A 20,120-nucleotide genomic window follows, 5' to 3' on the forward strand; every position below is an offset into this window, starting at 1 on the left:
ACGAAGAACTATGGAAGTAGAAAATTATAATAAAAAAATAATTAATTGTTTACTCATGATCGATTTAATCGAATACATATGTCAACGCGTTGCTTATCGCAATTTGGGCGTTTACATGAGTAACATCCAATTTTAGTTTTACTTTCTTTTGAACAAATTGGACAAATTATATATCAACGTTGCTTTTTATATACTGTAACTTCAAAGAATTTATTTGCATTTTGCTCAGCATCAAATCCGAATATGCTCTTAATTCCTAATTTTAAATCATTTTTGAAAGGAATGACATATTGAAATGTACTAGTAAATAATTCTTACAAAGATTAAAGAATTCTTTCAGAATTTTAGATAGCACATTTCTATCAGTCTTTTTTACATTTCAATAATATTCTGGCATTTATAGTAGCCATATTCAATATTCCGATAGAAAATTCTTATAGGCCAGTGTTTAATTTTTCTATTAATAGTAAATGAATGATCTAACTGATCAAAAAAGTCATTATAATACTTTGTAATAACTGATTTTCCATTCTCATTGATCGTATTTGATTTTGAGTACGAAAATGAGACATAAGATTAGAAGATAATTTTTTATCACACTTATATATAAGATCATATTATTTAGAGTATGAATGGATTAAAAAATTTTCAATAATCCAATAATTCAATAATACAAAATTAATGCAAAAAGAACTTTACTGTGCATACGGGGTTTATATATGGCACATTTCAGATTTTACAAACTTCAATTTTATTCGATCAAAACTCCAACGACTGACACAATGCGAATGATAGTCAGCAGAAATTCTATTTATTAACATTTATTTCTTTTAAATTGGGCTCAAAGTTAGTCTGAAGTGTTTTACAGCCCAAGTATAAAATTAGGGTTAATTTAAATTTAAATTTTATTTAATATTTTATTCAATATATTTACATATATATATATATATATATATATATATATATCGTATCAATTTACGTTAATTAATTTTATTTTTTAAGATTGACATATAAAAATTAACTTAAGACTTTACTAAAAATTATTTAACTGTCATAACTAATTATATAGTTTATGTGACATTAATTATTGTCATTTTTCTGTTTGATCTTTTTCAAAGAAACCTATAAATCTCTTTATTATTTATTGTCGTTTCCCTTTAATATATTATATAAAAATATTATTATAAATTTCATTATTATTGTCATTGGTGTATATAATCTCTCTCTCTCTCTCTCTCTCTCTCTCTCTCTCTCTCTCTCTCTCTCTCTCTTTACGAATATAATGTTAGAAAATAGAAACCAGACAAGTAATATCCGTCGTCCTCGTTGGATGTTATTCTCTTTCTTTGTCGTTTTATAGCTTAAAGCATTTCTTTATAGATGTGTTGTGTGTCTGTATATAATGTATCTGTGAGTTATAATACATAAGACGTCGGTTCTCGTATATGCTCTAATTATGAAGTTTAATTGACTAACGAGCTCGAACTGGGATCGGCAAAGCAGTGTAGAAACGGGTCTCTGATTGGACCATTCACTAAATACACTTGCGTTCAATGATGTTGGAATTAATTCGAATCCCGGTTTAAGTGCTACGTTAGACATTTATTGACTAATCTAACGAAAAACGATGACGATCTTTTTATATCTTTGGAATTTATTTTCAACTACAATTTCGTAAAAATTTTCATTTACAACGTTACTTCCACTATCAAAATATGTATTATAATTCTTTCGATATTATTGAACGAACGATTTGATTGCTGACGAATAAGGGTACAATAAAAATGACGATATTATTTTTGATCGAAGAAAATTTTTCAATTTATATATATATATATATATATATATATGAAATGAAAGATATGTCGTAATTGAAAATAATTCTTGAGATGATCGAATTGGTCTACTTTTTTTTTTCGTTCCATATTAACATTTTTCTACAAACTTTTTTAAGTATAATTTCCAAAATTTTTAATATATAATTTTTAATATTATTTTAGTATTATTTATCTCTCTGGACATCTAATCGATTCTATTAAACAAATGGACAATTGGATAAATGAGAAATGATAATACGTCGAAGTTACGAAGTTTTTCTTTAATACAATTAAATTATTGGATTTAGATTTAACTTTTGTGAAAAGAACGACATATCATCATTAAGAGTAGTTTTTAGAGTTGTCAAAAATTCATACATTTTTTTTTTTTTTCGCTCATTAGTTAACTTTACTCAAAATTTTTTCAAATTTTCTAATATAATTTCTAATATTATTTGCTCTCTTAGGACTTAGCCAATATTTCGAGTTATTTATTAAAAATGAGTAATTATAGAAATGATAAATGATAACGATAATTTATATTTAATTTTTAGAAAAGTATAATTGAGAGCACGGGGATTATCATGAAGAATTAATTCATTTTTTTCATTCACTTTTTACCTTTCTCTGTAAATTATCTAAAACAATTAAATATAATTGTAAGCATTATTAATTCTTTGAAAATCTAAACCTAAATCCTTCGAGTCATCATATAGACAATTAGAGGAAAAAAACAAAAAAGAAAAAAAAAAAAAGAAAAACAGAAAAAAAGAAGAAATGATAAATGATATTACCTTAAAAATCATAAATGACAATCTTTTTAATTCAATCAAATTATCGAATTTAATTTGAACTTTTAGTTCAAATGAAAGGAAAGTAACATCATAATTATGAAGAAAAGTTCTCAGGGTCGTCACGAATTGGTCCATTTTTTTTTAACTCATAATTTATCTCTCTCTCTCTCTCTCTCTCTCTCTTCCTCCTCTCTCTCTTTCTCTTTAAACTTTAGAATCGAGGGCCACCATGAAACCGGGAGTTTAATCGCAACCGAGCAACGACCTTTTCGGCCGTTATGTTGTTCCGTTGCTGCGAATAGAGAAAGAGATGGTGGGGATGATGGTGAGGGTTAGGTGGGAGGGTATGGTGATGGCAATGGTGGTGATGTTGGTATTGGTGCTAGTGGTTATGTCTCGTTTGGTGCACATGTGAAACGGGAACGTGGCATGGGAAGACGAAAGGCAGATCCGCCTTTGCACATGCGTCTGTCTCTCCGTCAGTTAGACCGAATCAACACGGTGGCCTAATTGACCGGCGCTAATGTGTGCACGATTCTAAAGCTTTCGCCGTGGGTTTCATTTTTAATTTGTATTATCGTTGAATTGATTAAATTATTGTTGATCCGTGAAACGATAATACGATTTGATTATCGAATTTTTTTTTTCTTTTTTTTTTTTTTTTGTCTTCTGTCTTTTTCTCTCTCCTCTCTTTGAACCTTCTTCCATCTCGTCGCCATTCCGTAGAAAATTTTGAAAAAAAGAAATCATTTACGTTGTACGTACGTTGACTCGAAAGAATGGTTTCATTCTCATGGAAATTTTATTCTCTCTCTCTCTCTCTTTCTCTCTCCGATCCTTCGGCCATCTATCACCGCCTCCATCTTGCTCCCCTTTCGCCAAGAAATTTTTCTAAAACAACGTAAATAATATCTTTTTCTAATTGTACGTACGTTGGCTCGAAATAATAACTCGATTCTCATTGAAAATTTTCTTTTTCTTTTTCTTTTTCTTTTTCTCGAATAAAAATACAATTTTTTTACTTTTATGCCGATCAATTGATTGGTGTATGTGTGTGCTTGTATGCATCGAGGGAAGGGTTAAAAAAAGAAAAAGAAAAAAAAAAACAAAACAAAAAGAAAAGAAAAAAATCAATTTTGTTTTCTTCCTTCGAGAAGAAACCATTGTTTCCTTTCTGTGACTTCCGTTCCTCCAAGAAATGTCCATTAGAATTATTCTGGTATAGTCATCGTACATAATCTAATATATATATATACATAGATTGAGATTTCCTAGCACGTTCTTTCTATGGTCTGACGTCATTCGAAGTAAGATGGTCCTAAGAGAACCGGAAGTCCTGTGGTTTCTATCGTTATCGTTGTTTTATTTACTTTTTTTTTCCTTTTTTTTTTTTTTTTTTTATTTTTTTTTCCCCCTATCATCATATTTTCCTTATCGGCTTCCCTATAATGAAACTTATGCACTTATGGAAAATTTTTTCAAAGGGGACATATATCCTCTCTTTTAAATGAGTTTTTAATGTTAAAGGATTAAAGACGGATAAATTGAGAAAAATATTTAATAAGTGAAAATGATTAATATTTGATGTTTTCTTGATTATTCTTGTGTAAAGTATAGTTTTTTTTTTTCTTTTCTTTTTTTTTTTTTCGGTGGTTGAGAGAGAGAGAGAGAGAGAGAGAGAGAAAATTATCTTCTCGAGACACCCACGCGTGCCGTGAATTTGATTGAAGTTTCGACTATATGTTTGATAAAAAAAAATTATACATCGTCGATTGTGGGTTCTGTTTCGAATAAAACAAAAGAATAAAGAAACAAGAAAAGAAAAAAGAAGAAAAAAAATGATACATTATCTATTTCTATCTTATTCTTTTTTTTTTTTTTTTTTTTTTTTTGGTTCAATTAAACATGAGATTTATAGCTGAGAGAAAAGTACAATATCACAGAACTCTTTCTCTCTCTCTTTTAAGAGTTCTGAATAGTTTTTAAATATAATTACCTTTGTAACCTTTAACGCAACTCAAAATTAATCCAATTTTAAATGCATGCGAAACATTCTTTTCAAAATAATTGTGTCTAATTTTTTTTTTTTTTTTTTTTTTTTGTATATAAAATTGTACGACGAGAATGCGAATGAAAATAATGTAATATATAGTTTAATTAATAATCGACTTTTGTGTAAACTATAATTACAAATTAATGTGCGCGGAAGAATGAAGATAAAGTTGATCTTTTTTTTTATTATTTAAAAAAAAAAATTTTGTTCTCCTCTGAATAAAGATAACGTAATTTATAACGTGCTCAAAAGCGTGTTATTAAGTACTACGTATTGGCATAGAAAAAAAAAAAAAAAAAAAAAAAAAAAAATATAAAGGTTATTTAAATTTAATGGAAACCGTGGAAACTGTGACTGCATTATGTGGGATATTTACCGAGTACACATACACGATGAGAACATAATGTATTCGAATATTCGGATGACGAAAAGCAGAGGACGGAGGGCAGAGGGCGGAGGGCGGAGGGCGGAGGGCGAGAACATCCGGTGCGTTTGCAGACCAAATAGTCGTATGCTAAGAGGACAGCATGTTGGGATAAGGATATGCTAAGAATCAAAAATTGCATATACTATAGAATCTCGTATATTCAATTTGTTTTCATTTAATTTAATGCAAAATAAAACAAATCAATTCGATCTTATATTAATATTTTATATCTAGATAGATATCGTAAAATTTTTTAATACAAATTTTAGATTTTTTTTTTCTTTTTCTTTTTCTTTTTTTTTTCTTTATTACGTATCATTGGATAATAATCTCATATATCAAATTAAGATTAATTATATATCATTAGATAATAATTTATAAATTAAAACAATATTTAAAAAAAGAACTTCGTGTATTTAATACCCAATAGGTTGTATCGGTTCTTTTTTTTTTTTTTTTTTTTTTTTTTTTTTTTTTTTAATTAATTAATTAATTAATTAATCCTTATTAAATATTTAATGTTTATTATTATTGAGGGTTCATATAAATAAGTTTTTTTCCTCTCTTTCAATTTTAATGCCAAGTTTTATTATATTTGTCGCGTTATATTATATACAATATATTTTTTTTTTTCTTCCTTTTTTCTTTTTTTTTTGTCTTCCAGAACAATCGTGACATGTTATTACAATTGATTCGCATTAAAATATTTTTACTAACGAATTTTATATTTTACTTATTATTAATTGTCCTCTTTTATTTTTTAACGAGTTTCGATTTCTAGCTCAATCCTTAATTCATTTAATTTAATCGAAATTGCTCGGGGGAGTTAACGATGTCGCCGTTTACAATGATTATGTACAAAAGAAATCGATAATTACTATAAGAATCAATAGAATAATTGAAGAGGAGAGAAAAAACATATAACTTTTTATTTACTAATAACAAAAAAGAAAATGTCATGAGTGCAAAAAAATATAAAAAATGTATATGTGTGTGTATGTGTGTGTGTGGGATAATAAAAATGGTAATATGAAACTTTATGGACATATGGGGAATGTTTTTTTCATGTAAAACGTTATTTCTTTTTATGGTTATTCGTTTAAATAATTTATTGTGTTATCGTGTTCCCAAGTATATAATAATACATACACACACACACACATATATATATATATATATATGTAAATAAGTGCATAATAATAAGTAAAAAGTATTTACATTCAATGAATTTTAATTTAATGTAATCTTTGAAATAGAAATAAAAAGAAAGAATAAGGAAATATGTTTTACAAGTAATGGTTCACGAAATTAATTAATTGCTTAAACACATATGAAAGTTTTCATTAGGAAAAAAAAAAAAAAAAAAAAAAAAAAAAAAGAAAAAAAACCAAGTGATAGATTGGATTAAAGTTGACAAATATTTGTCTAAAGAAGTTTTTCGGTATTTATCTTTCTCTTTCTCCCTCCCCCCTTTTTCCTTTACAATAGGCACAAATTTTATTATAATAATCTATACAATGATCTTATATTTATCTGGTGTGACAGCTTTGAAGAGAGAAAGAAAAAAAAGAAAGAAAAACAATACAAGCAGCGAAAAAATATTAAAATATTTCTACTCGCGAGACAAATTGATTATGTTTGTGTATGATCCACAAAGTGTCATAATTTTTGTAAATTATTGGGGGATTCGAGATCGTAGAAAAAAAAAAAAAAAGAAAAAAAGAAAAAAAGGAAGGAAATGAAATAAAAAAGGTAAAAAAAAAAAAAAATTGCCAATGAAATGTCTGGAGGCTTCAGACGTGTATTTAAACTCACTTAAAATAATTATCCTTAATTACAATTCGTCCTTCATTTCGTGACTCCATGGTCAATGACTCCTCCTTTCCGGTACGGCATACGAATGTATACATATAACAAGTTTTTCACTATGATCTTCTACTTTTCGTTCTTTTTCTTTTTCTTTTCTTTTCATTTCTTTTCTTTTCTTTTCTTTTCTTTTTCTCATCGCCACCATTGACGTCAATCTTATTGCTATAAAAACGTCACATGCACGAGTATCATACTATAACATGTATTTAGTTCGTCTGGTTCGTACAAGTACACTTGTATTATAAACGACTCATACTAAAGAGCCAATCAAAGCTATAACGGCGACCTAGTTCATTGTTACTACTCTTAATTTTAAACTAGTTTAATGTCCCTAGAATGTTTGAATCTAAGGGATTAATAATTTGCGACATTATTTCTGAATGGTTTTTTTCTTTTTTTTTTTTTTACGGAATTATTATTATTATTATTATTATTATTATTATTATTATTATTATTATTATTATTATTATTATTATTATTATTTTATATTTATTTAGTCAAATTTTTTAAATTATTTGAGACAGAAATTATTGTAATAGAATATATATATATATGTATATATATATATATTCTATTACTTTTAACAAAGCAGATATTAAATTTGTTCTTAATTTATAATTAACCTGGGTAACAATATATATTTATATATATTAAGAAAAGTTTCAAAGATTTTTTCATATGTCAAATATTTTAAAGAATTACAAAATAAAAATATCATTCCGGATAAATCTAAAGTTTAATGGATTTTTAATTAATTAGATTTCTATTACTTTTAAGAAACGAGATATTCAATTGATCTTTAAATTAATAATCATCTTGTATACATAATTATTTTATTATTATTATTTATTTATATCAATTGATATTAATAATCTGATACTTATCATTATTTTTTTTTGAAAAAAATTTTGAAATTATTTGCGATAAGATCATTCCTATATATATATATATAATTATTTTATTATTATTATTTTTATTATTATTATTATTTTATATATTTTCAAAATTATTTGTTTTTCCTTTGTTATTATAAATAATACGATGATTATTATTATTGTCGTATTAATCTTAGAATTTGTCAATTTTTGATAGAAATTATATTTATCAAAATGATTATATAATCTGACTTTATTATTGTTTATTATTGTTTATTATTAATACGTTATTAATATTCGATGGGATGTGAGAAGAATTTGTAAATTCTGGATATCATGGATATCCATAATGAATTTAAAAATAAAAATAAATTATTTGTTTTATCTGTTATAGGACCATCTCCAGAGTTCAGCAGACACACATTAATCAAACCACAAGTATATCATGGTAGAACGAAAAGGCAGTTATCAACGACCAATGAGAACGTAAGGATATATTTTTAATTAATAACGATAACGTGAATAATTACAAAAAAGAAAAAAAAGAAAAAAGAAAAAGAATTACAATAAAAAATATTGCGAATTTCTTTTTCATTTCCAAATAAAAATCAATTAGTTTTATAATTCTCAAGATATATTACAAATCTGACAAAATCTCTCAAAGCAAATTGAATTGTTGTATATCGTTTAATAATAAATAATTATAATAATAACTATAATAAAATCAAATACATACGATTTTTTTAATATTTAATTGAAATAAATATATATTTGAATTAATATTGATTATTTGTTATTAATATTAATTCTATGAATACGTATAAATCTTATAAGTAATAATTATTAATTCATAATAATTATTAATCAATATTAAAATATTTACGTTATTAACTTAATATTATCTTTAAGAAATAAATTAATTATACATTTTTTTTTTTTTTTTTTGAATAGATTGAAAAATTCCTATGTTAAATATTTCATTTCAATTTTTTTGATCTTTGAAATACCATCTAATAATTTACATTATTTCAACCCCATAACCCAAACTAGTTCTCTCATTTAAACGAATAAAATGAATAAATAAGAATAATACTTTATTCATCTATCTAAAATTAAATTATATTATTAAATAATGCAATGTCAATTTTTTATTTAATCAATAAAAATACTATTCAATCCTAAATCATTTACGATAAAACAAAATATAATTTAATTTGTTACATTATTAATTTATCAAATTATAATTTTCTACAATATAATTATTTATTATTGTAATATAATTATAATAATTATATATAAATATAAATTATAAAAGTGAATTTTTATTTTAATTAAAAGTATTACTTTATTTATAACATAATTAATTATAATTAAAAATCTATTTGAAATTAAATAATAACATTTATATATTAATAATAATAATAATATTAATAATAATAATAATAATAATAATAAAAATAATATTAATTTTTTCTTTAAACGTTAATAAATATTTAACAAGATTTCTCTTAAAAAATTATTATTCTGAGATACGATTAAAGATTATCCATACTTATGTATGTTTATGTTTTTACGTTTCTCTCTTTCTTTCGTCTTTTTGTCTTCATCTCTTCCTTTGGTAATTTCGAATGCGAAAAGCGATTCACGCTCGGGTGCAATAATTTCAATGCAAATGTCGTTACGTCGCAAGAATGCGAAATCCGACAATGCAGTCGTGCTATTTGCTATTTCTCGCTTAGCTAGTCTCTGAAATACGTTAAGGGAAGAAAGAGAAATGTCAAATGACGAAGTTCAAGCGTACGTTTCTATGCTCTTCCAAATTTATTGAGTTCCTCGTAAAGAGTAATGTCGACATTTTTAACATTTTCCTTTTAAATGAAATAATAAAAATATTTAAGAGTAAACGAAACTATTGTACGAATCTGTAGTACGATAATACTGATTGGCCAATGAGTAATGACAGGATTTTTAGTATTTTTTTTTTCTTTTCTTTTTTTTTTTTTTATAGTACTTAAATAAATAATGTTATTATAATGAATTATAGTAAAATAATAGATTGGCCAATAAATAATATCGAACTTTTTAATATTTTATATCTAAATAAAATAATAGGAATGTTTATGAGTGAACAACACTATTATAAAAAACTATAAAATAGGCCATAAAAAACTATAAAAATTGGCCGATGAGTAATGCTGAAGTTTATGTTGTTTAATAAATTATTAATAAATGTAATATTTAAATAAAACATTAATATGATATTGATCTGATCAATAAGTAATAATGTAATTTTCAATATTTTTTATATTTAAATAAAAAAAAAACTAACGATGATATATAAATAAATAATACTGATATAATAACAGCAGTATGGTATTGGGGATCTATGCATCTATATGATATAATATTCGTTTAAATGCACATATACACATTTCTAATAAATATACATCACGTACATTTTATTTATTGATCGAATCTAATACGTAAATATTTATGTGTTAACGTTTGCAAGGTTAGAAAAAAAAGGAAAATTAGATATAATTGTAAAGTCTTTCTTCTTTATTTATAAAATCAATGTAATTGACAAATCATAACCTTTAAAAATTTTCAATGAAAGATTAAACGATATTTCGTTTAATTAATAATTAATAATTAATAATAATTAATATGAAATAAAGTAATGTTAATTTGTTTCTTTCTACGTTAATTACAATTACAAAGATGTTTCTAATTAATTTCGTATCTCCTTGGTTTGTACATCGTTAAATTATGCTACCACCCCATCCCCTTCTCACATAAATATTTTCTCAAGTAGAAATAACGGGGTTAATTAAACAATGATTAATTGTTTTTTAATTGCCATATTATATAAATGAAAATTCATAATAAAAATAATCTTTAGAATGGTTAGATTAATAATGGAATAGAAATCTAAATAGATATATTATTCGTGCGAATGAAATTGTTCTTTCGCCTGACATGAAAGTTTAATAAGTTCTACTTTACTATATAAGATAAAGTTTTGCCAAAAGATCATTGGTTTATTTTTCTTTTATCAAGTATGTGTTTTTATTTATGCTTTGATATAATAATATTTATATATTATTTTGCGAGATCGTAGTCTCACGAATTTTCATTTCTTTTCATAACAAAAAAGAAAAATATATATATATATATATATATTTATAATATATATTAATATATAATATACATTATAATATGTATTATATTTATTATTATATAAAATATATAATATTTATTAATATATATTTTATATACATGTAAATATATTTTTATCACAAAAATATGATGCGATGCGTTTATAAATATATTCAAACAATTTGTTTAAATTTTATATTTATTTATTTATTTATTTTTTTTTTATTTCTAATTATAGATTTTTTTCTTCTTTTCTTTTTGTTCTTTTTTTAAATTATAATAATTCCTTTACTTTGTTTTATCTTTTATTAAATTATCTTTATAATGACCAATTTCTTATTAAATTTTCTTTATTATAATAATTTCTTTTCTCTCTTTTATTTATTTATTTATTTATTTATTATTTTTTTTTAATTTCTTATTAATTATAACAAATCTATTTATTTCGTGAGCACTTATTAAATTTTCTCAACGAAAAAAAAAATTCCTTTCTTTTTTTTTTCTTTTTTTTTTTTTTATTTCTTAATAAATATAATCAATTGCAAAAACAATTTTCCTTTATTATCTTTCAATCTCTCTTAACATTTTTCTGATACATATATACTAATAGCATACAAAATTTCATTATTTTTTAAATTTCTGACTAAATGTTAATTTCATTATTTTTTTTAATGTCTTAATAAATTCGTTCGTTAGCAAAAAAAAAAAAAAAAAAAAAAAAAAGAATTGTTTTTATTATCTTTCAATTTATCATAATATTTTTCTCGTTTAATATTGCATCGTAAAAAATTTCTTTATTTTTTTATTTCTTCAAAAAAAAAAAAAAAAAATAAAATACTACTTCAGTCAAACGAGTTACACACACACACACACACACACATGCACATGCATATGCACACACACACACATGATTCATCCTGTGTACATAATGGTATATATAGATCGGACAAAAAGAAAAAGAAAAAGAGAGAGAGAGAAAGAGAGAGAGAGAGAGAGAGAGAGAGAGAGAGAGTGAGAGAGAGTGAGAGAGGAAGAGAGAAGAGAAAAAAAAAGAAAAAAAAAAAAAGAAAAAGAGAGAACAATAAAGGTTCAATGTTCTTTCTGGTATCCATGATTTACCCTGTTAAGTTGGTAGAACGTTACTTATGTACATCTATATAGTGACCGTTCCTTCCAATATACGAGAGAGCAAAAGCAAGTTGAAAGGTAAGAGGCAAAACTTGAAGGAGGGTTCCTTTATTCGACATTTTTCTATATAGACACACACACACACACACACAGATATGTATATATATATATATATATATATGTATATATATTGGTATATACACGCATGAACGAATAAAATCGACGTTGGCAAAAGGAAATGAAGTCGCTTTAAATCGCTTGTATGCCCGTAGGCGATATAATGCGTTTTGAAAGTTGCGCTTCTATACTGTAAGCATACCTATGAACGCATATATGTAATTGAATATATAAATAACACGATATAGTATTGTTACTAACACATTCATTTCAAAAAGGCTACATCAAAGTGTAATATCAAATCGTATTGATATATACGAACTTTTATACGATAAATATCAAAAGAATATTTTGTATTTTCATCGAATAAAAATATTTATTCCCAGTCAATAGAGAATAATATAATCATTGTTTAAACAATTTCTTATGTAAGTTAACAAAAATTATTTGATTAATCGACATAGAAAAAAAAATAATTTTAAGGTGAATCCAAAGAAACACATAAACACATACACATACGTGCCCTAGTAATTATTTTTAATTATTGCTAAAGTCATTATTATTATTATTATTATTATTATTATTATTATTATTATTATTATTATATTTATATTATCATTATTATTATATTATTTCTATCAATATATTATTATTATTATTATTATTATTATTATTATTATTATTATTATTTTGATCATCATCATTATCATCGTTATTATCCATATAATCGTAATTTGTTAAAAGCCTAAGAGCTCATTTTCGTTCTTCAACGGCCACCACTATTTTTTTTTTTTTTTTTTTTTTTTTTTTGTAAATTTTTCTTTCTTTCTTTTTTTCTCTTTTATTTTCTCTTATTTAAAACAATGCTCGCCAGATTAAAGATACGTCGAATAATCATGTAATATCAGAAATTATGTGCTATAAAAATTTATAGAAATATTTTACTTTAGAAAAAAAAAATAAATAAATAAATAAAAATTAAATTTATAGAAAAGTATCACCTTCAAAGATTCTATATGTTCTTTTTCGTAACTCTTTTGGCCTTCGTTTAAATAATTTAAATAGAGTATATGTGAAAGTAACATCCTATTAGACTTTATAACTGGTTATCACCTGATTCAGAAGAACATCTGTTCTACAATCCAGTAGATATTTTACGCAAGGTTAGAATGAATAGTTCCGAACGACTCTTGTTCTTTGTTCATATCAGCTGACTCTAAACTGCTCACGGAAATGACACTTCCTTTGACTTCATATCTTTCATATGTAGATATATATTCTCTTATATATATATATATATATATATATGTATATATACTAGATATATACAAGTCAGAGAAACGTGATATTTCGATGTATTTTCTTAAAAAGATAAGAAAATTTTATTGTTTTGTTTATTTTTTCTTTTTTTTTTTTTTTCCTCTAAATATTCATATGGACGCATACAAGATAAATACGTAGTTATTGACAAATGAAATTAATTTTTGACATATTGATCAAATTCTTTTATATATACTTGATATATGCAAGTTACAGAAATGAAATTCTTTTAAAAGTATTTTTTTTTTTTAAAAAGATAAGAAAGTAAATTTTTTATTTTTTTTTTTTTTTTTTTTTTTTTTTTTTTTTTTCTTTTTTCAAAGTACATACTCATATAAACTAATGCAAAGTGACGTGATAATTATTGTCAAATTAAATAAATTTTATCATACATTCGTTTACGTATGATTTAAAATAATTCTTGAAATAAATGAATTCATAGTTTGGATTAATTTAATTGAATGCAAAAACGTCGGTACGGTCTCGACCCTCCGTTGTTTGTTGTGTTGAAGAACAGTAAAAGATAATTATAAAAGACAAGTGAGAATACAAAGAGACCATAGTATACCGTAACCTTGACACTATCGTGAGAATTGTGATTATAGTACTCGTATGCGTACGTTCTCGTACGTTCGTTTCGTCGCACATGCGTTCTGTTTCTTCATCAGAGCCTTCTTTATTACAAATATTACAATGATCTTGTTAAACTGACTTTACAGACTTTACGATCGATAAAACTTAGATCTTTTTTCTAACAAAACTAATATTATTATTATTTTTTTTTTCTTTTTTTTTTTTTTTATAACAATAAATGTATATGCTTTTGTATGTGTGCTTGTGTTGCGTTGCTTGAAAGATTATACAAAGTGCAATGTATAATGTTCAATTGAAACGATTTTATCTAATTGGAATAGAAATAGTTTTGAATGATTAAAAGAACAAAAAAGTAAAAAAAAAAAAAAAAAAAAAAAAGGTTTAAATAAAGAACAAAAAAATTATAATAAATTATTATTATTATTATTATATCGTTTATTATATTTGTTTGATTGAATGAAATTATTAATACGTATTTGATACAACTCGGATCAAACTTTATTACTATTAATTCCGTGGAATAATAATTTCATCCATCTAAAATATCGATTCGTCGTCAAATACGACGACCAGTATTTATAGTCCTTTGCGATTTAATTAGAAATTTAATTGATTTCAAGCGATATCCATCGGCCTCGTTTCTGTCGTTACTTTATTGGACAAAATGTGTATAAAATGAAAAATGTATTAGACGTATCGGAAAGTTTTCTTGATTTTATTTAATAAGTTTTTGTTATATAAAAAGAGGAAAAAGGAAAAGAAGAGAAAAAATTCGTTTCTAAAAAAAAAAAAAAAGAAAAAAAAATTTATTTACAAATACGTAATTTTTATATAACACAAATCGTTGACAATAATTTTCGATATCTCTAATAATGAAAATAATTTGAATAGAAACGTCTTAATGAGAAAAGTTCTGTTAGATATATCGATGAAAATTTTTCTTCTAAAATATTTGAAAAATAACTTAGAAAGAATGAAGTCTCTTTCTTTTTTAATGAAAAAAAAAAAGGAAAAAAAAAAAAAAAAGAAAAAAAGAAAATAATCGCGTATAATAAGAGAGACGGTCAAAACTTTTCAGGAGACTTAATATATTCTAATATATTCTAATGATATACTCTGTTAGTTTTATTCAATTAAATTTCCTTTATTCAACATGAATTTTTAAAAACGTAATTATATTCAAAAATAATTTTAAGCTGTCTCTCTCTCCTTCCCTCCCCCCCCCTCTCTCTCTCTCTTTCTTTTTCTCTCTTTCTCTCTCTAAGCTGAAAAATATAGCAACTTTTTTCGTCTGCCTGATATATTAATTTTAATATTTTCCGTCAGGTTCGATCGTGAAGATCGACAACTTTTTTTATTTAAAAATAATGTAAAAAAAAGGGAAAGAAAAAAGGAGAAAACTCAAAAGAAATAATTTCATTACAGTTAAAAGTAATTTCATTACAATGGCAGATCAAACAATTTCGAAAGTTTCATTTATTTATTTATATATTTATTTATTTATTTTTTTTTTTTTTTACATCAAATATGTAAATATCTTATAATGATATACGTATAAAAAAAAAAAAGAACATTGAATTATATTTCGTGTGATTAATAGAAATTCGTTTGGATTTTAATGAACGATCATGATGACATAAATTTTGCGGTTACACACGTAAGCAAACACCTTCTATCATTATTGTCACCGTTGTTATTCTGTTGTGGTCGTTTCGTTGTCGATTACAGGATGTGCAATTGTGAGGTTCACATGAAAGAGCTACTTTTTTCTACTGTAAAAACTGATTTCATAAAGAGTAATATCATCGTTGAAATGCCATTGCAGAAAACGAAGGAAACACATATATATGTATATTAAACGTATGTCGTGTGCTCTCTAACTCTTTTTCTTTCTCTCTTTATTTTACCGCAGTTGAGATGAAACTTTATGGATAGTACACTTTTTATCGTTGATGAAAAATTCGCGAGAAAAGGAAAGAGTTATATAAAACTGGCAAACAACTTGTTTCGCTTTGCATTACTTCCATTTTTAATGCTTTAGCGTTGATATTTTTTTCCAATTGTAACGAGAAATAGAAGAACACACATACATGCGCGCACGCACACACACACACGCATATATATATATATATATATATATATTATATTTATTATATATTTTTACATCTTTAGAATTATTGTATGTTATATATATATATATATTATATTAATATTATTATATATTAATATATTTATATATAAAAAATATTATAAATATATTATGTTATGTTGTACTTATATACATATTATATATATGTATATTTATATTTTCTTCATAACGTAATGTTACTCGTAAAATTAAAAAATGGATAATCAAATTAAGTATTTATTCGTTATGTTTTATTGTTCAGTAATGACTCTTAAGGCGAATTTACTTTGAAAAAAAAAAAAAAAAAAAAAAAAAAAAAGAAATAACAAAAAAAAACGAAAAAACAAAATAAAATAATGTCTCTTTAGTTTGATCTTTATATTAAATTTATAGTGATAAAGATTGTTGTATCATATCGATCATTTCTCAAAATATCGTTTATGCATGATTTCTAAATTATTTAAATTTACAAAAATATTTGATTTTTACGAAAAGGATGAATGATTTGATCTCATCAAAGAAACTTCGTAATCTGTTCGTTTCTATTTGATTCGATTCGGCTCTGTTCGATCTTATTCGAATGTATACGTTCATATTCGGTTGTATTCGGTACTATTCGCTGCTATTCGATTCTATTTGGCGCTGTTTGGTCAAATTCGGTCATATTCGTTCCTATTTGACTGTATTTAGTCCTATGCAATTATATTTGATCCTATTCGAATTTATTCCATTTTATTCGATCCTATTCGATCGTATTCGATTCTACTATTCGATCCGATTCAATCCTGTTCAGTCTTATTCGATTCTTATTTGATTGTGTGCGGTCTTGTTCGGTCTTGTTCGGTCCTGTTCGGTCTTGTTCGGTCTTATTCGGTCCTATCCAATTCTATTCTGTCCTATTGGATCCTATTCGATTTTATTTGATTTCATACGGATCTATTCGGTTCTATTCTGTCCTATTCTGTTCTTTTAAATTTTATTTCTTCCTATTCGACGATCCTAATCGATCCTATTAGATTTTATTTGATCCTTTTCAATCTTATCCGGTTCTGTTAAACCTTTTTCGGTTCTATTCTGTTCCATTAAATTATATTCGATTGTATTCGGTTTTATTTGATCCTATTCGATCCTGTACGTTTTTATTATACCGTATTCGGTCCTATTCAGTCAGTCCTATTCTATACGATCCTGTTTGATCCCGTTATGTCGTTTCCTGTCCTCTCTAGAAATATACTATTAACGATCGATAAAATAGAATTCTACTAACGCCGACTTGGTTGGTCAGTCACAAAAGCAGGAGTCTATTGTTTCCAATCATCTTGACTGTAAGATTTCCGGCGAATTACCATTAATGTGTTTCTACAAGTTTATTTACGTTTCTAGCGATCATCTTATATAAAGAGAAATTATGTTTTTATCAGATTTAAAATTATTTATTTCGTACTGTAATGTAACTTAATATAATATTGTCTGTACTAATTGAGTTTGTTTTGCCATTCTCTACATTATTATTAAAAATAAATTACTATGGTTACATTTAAAAAAGTTGGATTACTTTGCTTGTTTATCGGAAAAAAGTGTGGCCAATTATTGCTATTCTAATTTGTTGCCGGTTAGAAACTAAAAAGTTTACTAGAAATTTCTGTTCATGATTTTATTTCATTTTCTTTTTTTTTTTCTTTTTTATTAATTATTATTATTATTTTATTTATTAATTATAGTCGTAAAATTCGATTATTTATTATTATGTTTAATTTAATAAATAAAAAACAAGTTAAAATTTTTATATATATATATATGCACACACACACACAGCTCAAATCAAAAGTCAAACAAAATTTAAAAAAAAAAAAAAAAAAAAAAAAAAAAAAAAAAAAAAAAAAAAAAGTAGTTATATAAATACGTAAAAAATATTAAATAAAAACTACAGAATATTAATACATTGATCTGTTCAAAATTAATTTAACGATCGACATGTTGATAAAAATAAAACAAAACACATCAAAAGTCCAATAATTATTTTATCTCCCGCACATAGATTTTATTTTGGAAAAAAGCAAAAAAAAACAAAAACAAAAACAAAAAAGAAACAAGAAAGAAAGGAAAGAAAAATTTTTCATTGTTCGGGAAATGCTTTCTTATAAGAAAGAATCTATGGATTCGTAGAACGTGGTTGACCTCTCGATAGATTTTATTCCCCCCTCCTCCTCCCAACCCCCCCGGTATTGACTACCTACCATTCCCCACCTCAATCCTTTCCCCCTTCCACCTTACTCCATCCCCAACCTGTCCCTTTCCATGAGATACGATGTGCAGGTCACGAAAGAGGAACGCCGGGAATATCGAAAACGATTCTTGCATTGGTACAGAGCCAAGAATAGATTATCGTGTGAGAGTGGACATTGAAAGAGTCTGTACCACGAAGAAAGGCCAATTCTATCCTTCATTTCATTCGCATTTTCGATTTTTCTTTTATATTCGTTCTCTCTTTGTTTTCCGATTTTTCGAATGGATTCAAAACAATTCAAGTTATACTGGGACGAAGGAAGAACAAATGGATTCTCTTTTTTTTTTTTTTTTTTTTTTTTCAAATCTTTTTTTCTTTTCTCGATAGAAGATTAATTAGTTGTATATATGAAGATTAATGTTATCTGTATATAGTATAATTATACTATAGTAATTGTATAAGAAATAAATTAGAGTAATGTAATAAGTATTTTTATTATAATTGTAATATACTTTAATAAAGGATTTAAGAGTATTTATGTAACTTAATTTAATTATTATAATTATACTATTATACGGTGCTATACTATACTATACTATACTATACTATAATGTACTATATTATACTATACTATGCTATATTATATTATACTATACTATATTATATTATAATGTTCTTTAGTATATTATATCGTACTGTATCATAATAATACAATACTATAATATACTAATATAACTTATTGTTAATATAGAGTATAATTATACAGGACATATACTGAACATTTTTTTGTTTAAAAATAATTATGTTTAAAATTTATTCTAAAATATACTTTTAATATAATAATTACAATTGATATCCGAAGTTAAATTAGAGATTAAATAAGTTATAATATGTAACCAATAAAACATATTTTATATACAAATATACAATAATAAACGTTAAAAGTATTATTCAAAGTATTAATAATTTTCTTTTCTTTTTTTTTTTTTCTTTATTTCTTATTTTTATTTTTATCTTTTAGGACATCGATCACGCAGATGTGTTAACGGTCGGCTTCGAAGTGGACGGTGTCAAACGTGTATTAGATTTACGATTGAATACCGATCTGATACCAGTTGGTTATCAACAACGTTATCAGCATAAGGGCACGTACAAAGTTCATACACCGTCGAAGGTGGTAAGTTCATATTTGTATTTAACATTTAAAAAGTTTAAAAAAAAAAACAAATTATATTTGATCAATAACAGTTGAAAATTTCTAATGATTATCATTATATCCTTTTTTTATCGATCGACATTTATTATATTTTATTTTTGTCGAAAGATAAGAGAAATATTAGACGCCTTTTTGAAAATGGCGTCAATTCGGCCATCTTGTGATATAAATCGATACTCGATATTTTTTAAGGTTAAGTTTAATTACTTTTTTTTGTTTTTATTTTTCATTTCTTATTCTTTCATTTCCAATGTGTCTTGCTAAATAGAAAACTATTAATTTCTTAATATAACTCGAATAAATATTTTTTCGTATATTGTAAAACTATTATCGACGATAATAATTCCTAAATTCAATATTTATTATTTTTGATAATTATTTATATCCTATGATAAT

General features: G+C 24.6%; 1 protein-coding gene across 2 annotated transcripts in view; it reads left to right on the forward strand.

The window, feature by feature from the left end:
* Window positions 1-20,120, forward strand: part of LOC124954952 (disintegrin and metalloproteinase domain-containing protein 19) — a 73,767-nt gene that overhangs the window by 33,926 nt on the left and 19,721 nt on the right. For both annotated transcript variants that reach the window (XM_047508644.1, XM_047508643.1), the window contains exons 2-3: window positions 8,230-8,321; window positions 19,530-19,685. In XM_047508644.1, coding sequence (XP_047364600.1) covers window positions 8,230-8,321; window positions 19,530-19,685 — 248 coding nt within the window. The remainder of the gene's footprint in view (window positions 1-8,229; window positions 8,322-19,529; window positions 19,686-20,120) is intronic.

Source organism: Vespa velutina, chromosome 16, assembly GCF_912470025.1.
Source record: "Vespa velutina chromosome 16, iVesVel2.1, whole genome shotgun sequence".
In the NCBI taxonomy this organism is placed as follows: domain Eukaryota; kingdom Metazoa; phylum Arthropoda; class Insecta; order Hymenoptera; family Vespidae; genus Vespa; species Vespa velutina.